This window comes from Onychomys torridus, chromosome 3 (assembly GCF_903995425.1).
Source record: "Onychomys torridus chromosome 3, mOncTor1.1, whole genome shotgun sequence".
Classification (NCBI taxonomy): Eukaryota; Metazoa; Chordata; class Mammalia; order Rodentia; family Cricetidae; genus Onychomys; species Onychomys torridus.
In genome coordinates this window covers 131,229,476-131,235,672 of record NC_050445.1, presented here as the reverse complement: position 1 = coordinate 131,235,672, position 6,197 = coordinate 131,229,476, and the positions used below count along the sequence as shown (strand labels likewise).

Below are 6,197 nucleotides of genomic sequence, written 5' to 3'. Positions count from 1 at the left end.
AAGACCCGGATATTAATCTGCACACCTATGAACATATAATTTTTAACAAAGAAGCCAAAACTGTACAATGGATAAAAGAAAGCATCTTCAACAAATGGTGCTGGCATAACTGGATGTCAAAGTACAAAAGGCTGAAAATAGATCCATACATGTCACCATGTATATCATGGAATTTTTTTGTCTGAATCTCTCAAATGTTAATGGACTAGACATTTTAGAAAAGAAACTCACTAAAGAGGTATAAGTGTATAAGTTTGAAAGACATTAAATATGTTTCTGTTAGTAATATAAGTTAGGATAGAAAGTGAATCAGGTACACTTTCAACTTTCCAAAAAGGATAGGTAGTGAATTTTTTTCCTCTGAATTTGTCAAATGCAAATGTACTAGACATTGTTTAAGTATTTATTGCTTTTATATATTGTATATAGTTATTGGACTTATTGGATATAGTTTTTCTTGTATCAGTTATAAGCTTTTTTAAATTTTTAGACAAAGAAGAGGAAAAGTGGTGATATTGTGTTCCAAAAATATTGTGCACCGTAATAAGCTTATCTAGGCTCAGAGAACAGAACAGCCACAAGCCAGACATAGAGGCCTGAATATGGTGCCACTCACACCTTTAATCCTATAACTTGGGAGGCAGAGATCTGCCTGGATGTCTGTGCATTCAAATCCACACTGGAAACAGCCAGGCATGGTGACTGTTTAACAGTGGGATCAGGACCCATCCCTGGTGCACCAGCCAGCTTTTTGTAGCCTAGTGCCTATGGTGGGTCACTTTGTCCAGCCTCTCTTTCTTTACTCCTACAAAAATGTTCATTAGCTGTCAAGTTAATACCCATATAGATGAAACAACAGCATGGGTGCCTATTAAAATGGATTGTGTTAGTCAGGTTTCTCCTGTGTTTTAGAATAGCCAGTGTGAATATATATAAATAAGAGATTCAGTGCTGTAGAGATTCTTTAGTAGATAAGTGCTTAGTGCAAACTAATATCTGGATAAACTGAGTTTGGTATCCAGGTCATAGTGAGAGAAAAAAGCAGTCTCTCAAATTTTGCCCATGAAGAAGGAGAAAGAAGAATAAGAGAAGAAGAAGAAGAAGAAGAAGAAGAAGAAGAAGAAGAAGAAGAAGAAGAGGAGGAGGAGGAGGAGGAGGAGGAGGAGGAGGAGGAGGAGGAGGAGGAGGAGGGGGGGGGAGGAGGAGGAGGAAAAGCAGGTATTGGAGGAGGAGAAGGTAATAGTAGCAGCAGCACTAGTAGTAAAAGAGGGTGAAAAATATTAACAAACTAACAGTTTTATTATATTGTGTGAAAAAATGCGCGCCATAGCCCAAGAATGTCTGTCTTCACAGTGGAGAAGCAGAGAACACAGTAGCTGCTCTGTCCTTGAACCTGGATGTCTTAATAGTCCCCTTCTGATACTGAAGGCTTTAATGTTTCCTAGAGAAGAAATAGACTTTAACTCATTTCGGAGATTCAAAGATTCAGGATTCTGATGCCAGTAAGATATGGCTACAGCAGTGGCGTGGCCAGAGACAGCAATCTGGTATATGTACTCAGCATTAAGATGAGATCAAAGTAGATAAAGAACTCCACAGCCAGATTGAAGAGCAAGCAGGAGAGCAGGCAAAAGATTTTTTTCATATGCTTCATTATGTATGGAACACCACAAGAAGGTGCCTCTAAGATGTTGGGAGAGTTTTTCCACTTTAGAAAGCCTAATAAAGATAATCCCTTACAATCATGGCTACATATCCATGTTATCCTAAATATCTCACATGTGTACAGATCTTTGTCTCATTGATTACTGCAGGTCCTGTCAAGTTGACAATCACTAGTAACCATCAATTCTGATAAAATCCAGCACAGAGGTCCAACCTGAAGAAGGTAGTGGCTTGGTGAAAGCAGAATCAGTGATCCATTGCTAAGGCTACTACAACCTGGCCTACTCCCTGACATCTGGTCAGTTCGACTATTTCAGAGGCAGTGAGTATAGGACAGATTTCACTCTCTTCTTTAGGAGCCAGGAGAGTTACCAATATCACTGTTAGCAGTGTACAGTCACTCCTATGGTGTTCCCCTTTTGGGAAAAAGCTCTTCACCAGGTGATGGATCAGGGAGTCTTGTGTCACCAGCTTCTTCTTCTGCTCTACCATGGTTCTTCATTCCTGTGTCAAGTTCATGGTGCTGAGTGATTTTATGACTGGCTGACTAAATATTAAGCTAGTACTAAGAAACTGAGACTGTATAAGATTTCTGCACTATTTAGTAAGCAACCCATTAGGAAGACACACAAATCTCAAGACCACTGATTCCTATATAGTAAGCATGTTAGAGTTTCTTAAGAATTTGTTGGATTTTATTATAAATTAGCTATGCTCACTACTGTACCATGGACACACACTCTCTTAGGAAGGAATAATCCAGAATCAAAATTATTTATTACTTAATCCAATCTAGAGGCCATTGGTAAAGGGAAGTTGAATGTTTCTGAGATTCCCTTCATATTTGCATATACTATTAAGGAGGTGTGGTAGGAATTCAGTTTCTAAATGCTCTGTAAAATAATGATTGGTGTGTATTGGGTTGAGGGGAATTGTTAACCTCCTCTTATTACGCACCAAAAGTGTTCTGAATAAAGTTTCCCCTAGATACTGGGGCTATTATGTGAAAATGCAGAACTGTCTTCCAAGTGTCAATGGCCAAACAGAGGTACAGATGTAGCTGTTAGATATCAGCAGAAAGGGGGGGGCGGGATGAAGAGGCAGAGAAACCAGCTTTCCTATTAATCCAGCCAAACGTGGCTGTGTGATAATTTTGATGGTGAAGGTGTCATGTATTTTGAAGAAGCTGCTTTATTACTAGGCATTTGTTCACACCAATCACTCAAGTCCAGATCCCTGGAAAGTCAGCAAGGTCATGCCTAGGCTGCCACTCTGTCTGGCCTTTCTCAGTAATGTTTCTAAGAAACCCCAATGATTCCAAGCCCCAGGACAGGAGTACTGAATATTGAATTGTTTCTGCTTCTCCTGCTGATAATTAAGAATGGATGGCCAAACCAAACAATGAGCATGAAATAATGCACAAATGTTTGTGTATGAAGATGTACAAAGATCTCTGCATCTTAGGTTGCTTGTAGACTGAGACATACATGTAGACAGTGAGGCTGATGCTGGAATCAGGATGTCTCTAGTTTCTGTTCAAGAGTGGGAGGTGAAAATATCATTTGTAATACACAGAAGGACTATGTATTGAGTAGCAATGTGTTCTGTAATAGTGTTAAAGTCTGTCATTACTAGTAAATCCTTCATGCTGAGGAATTGTGGGACATAGTAGGAAAAGGCAAAAAAAAAAAAAACAAAAAAAAAACCTGGCCAAATATAGAGGATCCCAAACTAAGAAAAGGTAAAGCTCATGCAGTGTGTGGGTATGAAAGTACCTCGATCTTCATATGGAGGCTGAAATCCAAGTGACACACATAGTTATGATCAACGTGTTAGGTGTACCCATGTGTATTCCTTATTTTGTACTTTATTAAACACAGTTAAGGTTCTTAACTCTTTTTTTTTAATCTTAAAAAATGATATATGGTCTGGCAGTGGTGGCACATGCCTTTAATCCCTGCACTCAGGAGGCAGAGCCAGGCAGATCTCTGTTAGTTCGAGGCCAGCCTGGTCTCTAAAGCGAATTCCAGTAAAGGCCCAAAGCTACACAGAGAAACCTTGTCTCAAAAACCAAAAAAAAAAAGAAAAGAAAAGATCCAGATTACAAATTATCTTTTAATTTAATGTAATGACTAGAGCAAATGAACAGAACTTTATGAAGAAAGATACATACTATTTTTTAACAATAGGAATTATTTCATTGAATTAAAGATTTAATAGTCCCTTCTCTGTTGTATATTTCCTGATAGTGGGATTTTCTTCTATACTACCCACGATATAGATCTTATGTTGAGTAGAATTCAAACGTATTTTATGTATAGTAGAAATTTTCAAATGACCTCCAAATTTGTTTATAATTTTTAAAATGAAATGCATTCTCTGAAGGTATATGTGTGGTTTTACTTCAGGTGTCTGAGGACACACAACTTGAGCTCAGTTACTGAGATAAGAAAGACTTACAGCTGTGCCCATCCTAATTGCTTCCCAGTGATTTGCATGCACTCACTGCACAGCCTTGAGGACTTCTTCATATACCAGTCACACCCTGTACAGTTGTCACTGCAGTCAGGACTCAGCATGGACATGAGGGGCCCTGCTCAGCTCCTAGGGCTCCCGCTGCTCTGGTTACCAGGTAAAAAAGGACTAAAATGGAAAATTCATTGTAACACAGTGATTAGTGTTGATTGGCATTTTGGGGATATTCCTTTTCTATCATCTTTAACTATGTTCAAATTTATTATGTCTCCAATCCTAGGTGCCAGATGTGACATCCAAATGACCCAGTCTCCACCCTCCCTGTCTGCCTCTCTGGGAGACAGAGTCACTATCACTTGCCGGGCCAGTCAGAATATTGGCTATGCTTTAAACTTGTACCATCAGAAACCAGGAAAAGCTCTTAAGCATCTGATTTATGGTGCAAATAGCTTGCAAAATGGGGTCCCACCAAGGTTCAGTGGCAGTGGGTCTGGGACAGATTATTCTCTCACCATCAGCAGCCTGGAGCCTGAAGACTTTGCAACTCATTACTGTCTGCAGTATAATCAGCTTCCTCCCATAATGATACAAGTCATAACATAAACCTCATGGAAGCAGAAGTGAGAGGCTGGACTGCCCCAGCTGCTCCTCCTCATGAGCCACTCTCTGAAACTGTTTCTTCGATTGTCACAGGATTTTTCAAAGCTAATGGAGAGTGATTTGCTTTTGTAGAACTAATGTTTTGTAGTTTTGTTGAACTAAAGAGAGGCTAAATGGTCCTGTCTGTACCATCCCTGTCTTTTTTTCCTCTTCATCTCTAGCAGTTAAGAGTATCTATACATTTTCTGTCTTTAGAGAGGACATAGTTATTCCCTGTGAAGGGTCTGAGTTGTATTACCAGGTGGGATTCATACATAACAGTGAAACCTACTTTGACCATTCCAAGACAGGTTCTTTTAAAACAGAAAATAAGCTTCTAATCTACAGAATTAATAGGAGAGAGAAAAATTACTGAGAGATGTTGTCAGTACAGAGGATTCCAGGCTTTCTCATAAAAGTGAGAGCCCATGTGTCAGAGAAAGTGAATACTGTCTAACCATGATTCTCTCTTGTGTCATGAAATCCTATTATTGGGGTATTGATGCTCTCAGCTGTCTGCAGCACTCCAGTATAATTCTAATATTTCCTATGCCCATTGGTCTGCTTACAACTATCAAACAATATTGAATAACACTCATGACTTTTAATGCTACCATATGAAGTAGAATATAATATAATGGGTAGAATGAAAAACTTAGTGAAATGTGTGTATGACCGGGGAACAATTTTAGATCTCCTTTTTTGAAGGCAAAACTTGACAGAATATAAAGAAGAAAAATTTTGAGAAAGCTCAAGATTGAAATGTCTGGGGGAGTTATTAATTAAAACATAATACTTGGAACAATGAGAAAAACTTGTACATGGCAGAATAACCCCCACAACACAAAATGTCTCCCTCTCAGTTTTAGCAAATATTTCATGTAGGATTACATGATACACATTGCATGTCTAGTCTAGATAGTTTAATGCATTTTAGTTCTTCTCTTATAGATTAAACACCCTGTACAATAAAACCAATTTGTGAAGAGTGAATTAGTTGAAGGGCATCTAGGTTGTTTCCAGGTTCTGGCTATTACAAACAATGCTGATATGAATATAGCTGAGCAAATGCCCTTGTGGTATGATTGAGCATTCCTTGGGTATATGCCCAAGAATGCTACAGCTGGGTCTTGGGGGAGATGGATTCCCAAATTTCTAAGGAAGCGCCATATTGATTTCCAAAGTGGCTGTACAAGCTTGCATTCCCACCAGCAGTGGAGGAGAGTTCCCCTTGCTCCACATCCTGTCCAGCATAAGCTATCTTCTGTGTTTTTGATCTTAGCCATTCTGACAGGTGTAAGGTGGTATCTCAGAGTTATTTTGATTTGCGTTTCCTGGATAATTAGGGATGTTGAGCAATTCCTTAAATGTCTTTCAGCCATTTGAACTTCCTCTGTATAGAATTCTCTGTTTACTTC

General features: G+C 38.9%; 1 gene segment (V, D, J or C); it reads left to right on the top strand.

Moving 5' to 3' along the window:
* The first annotated feature begins 4,242 nt into the window (after positions 1 to 4,242).
* On the top strand, positions 4,243 to 4,743 carry LOC118580254. The segment is given in 2 exon segments: positions 4,243 to 4,297; positions 4,421 to 4,743. Coding segments are annotated over 2 exon segments (378 nt in total).
* The last annotated feature ends 1,454 nt before the right edge of the window (positions 4,744 to 6,197 follow it).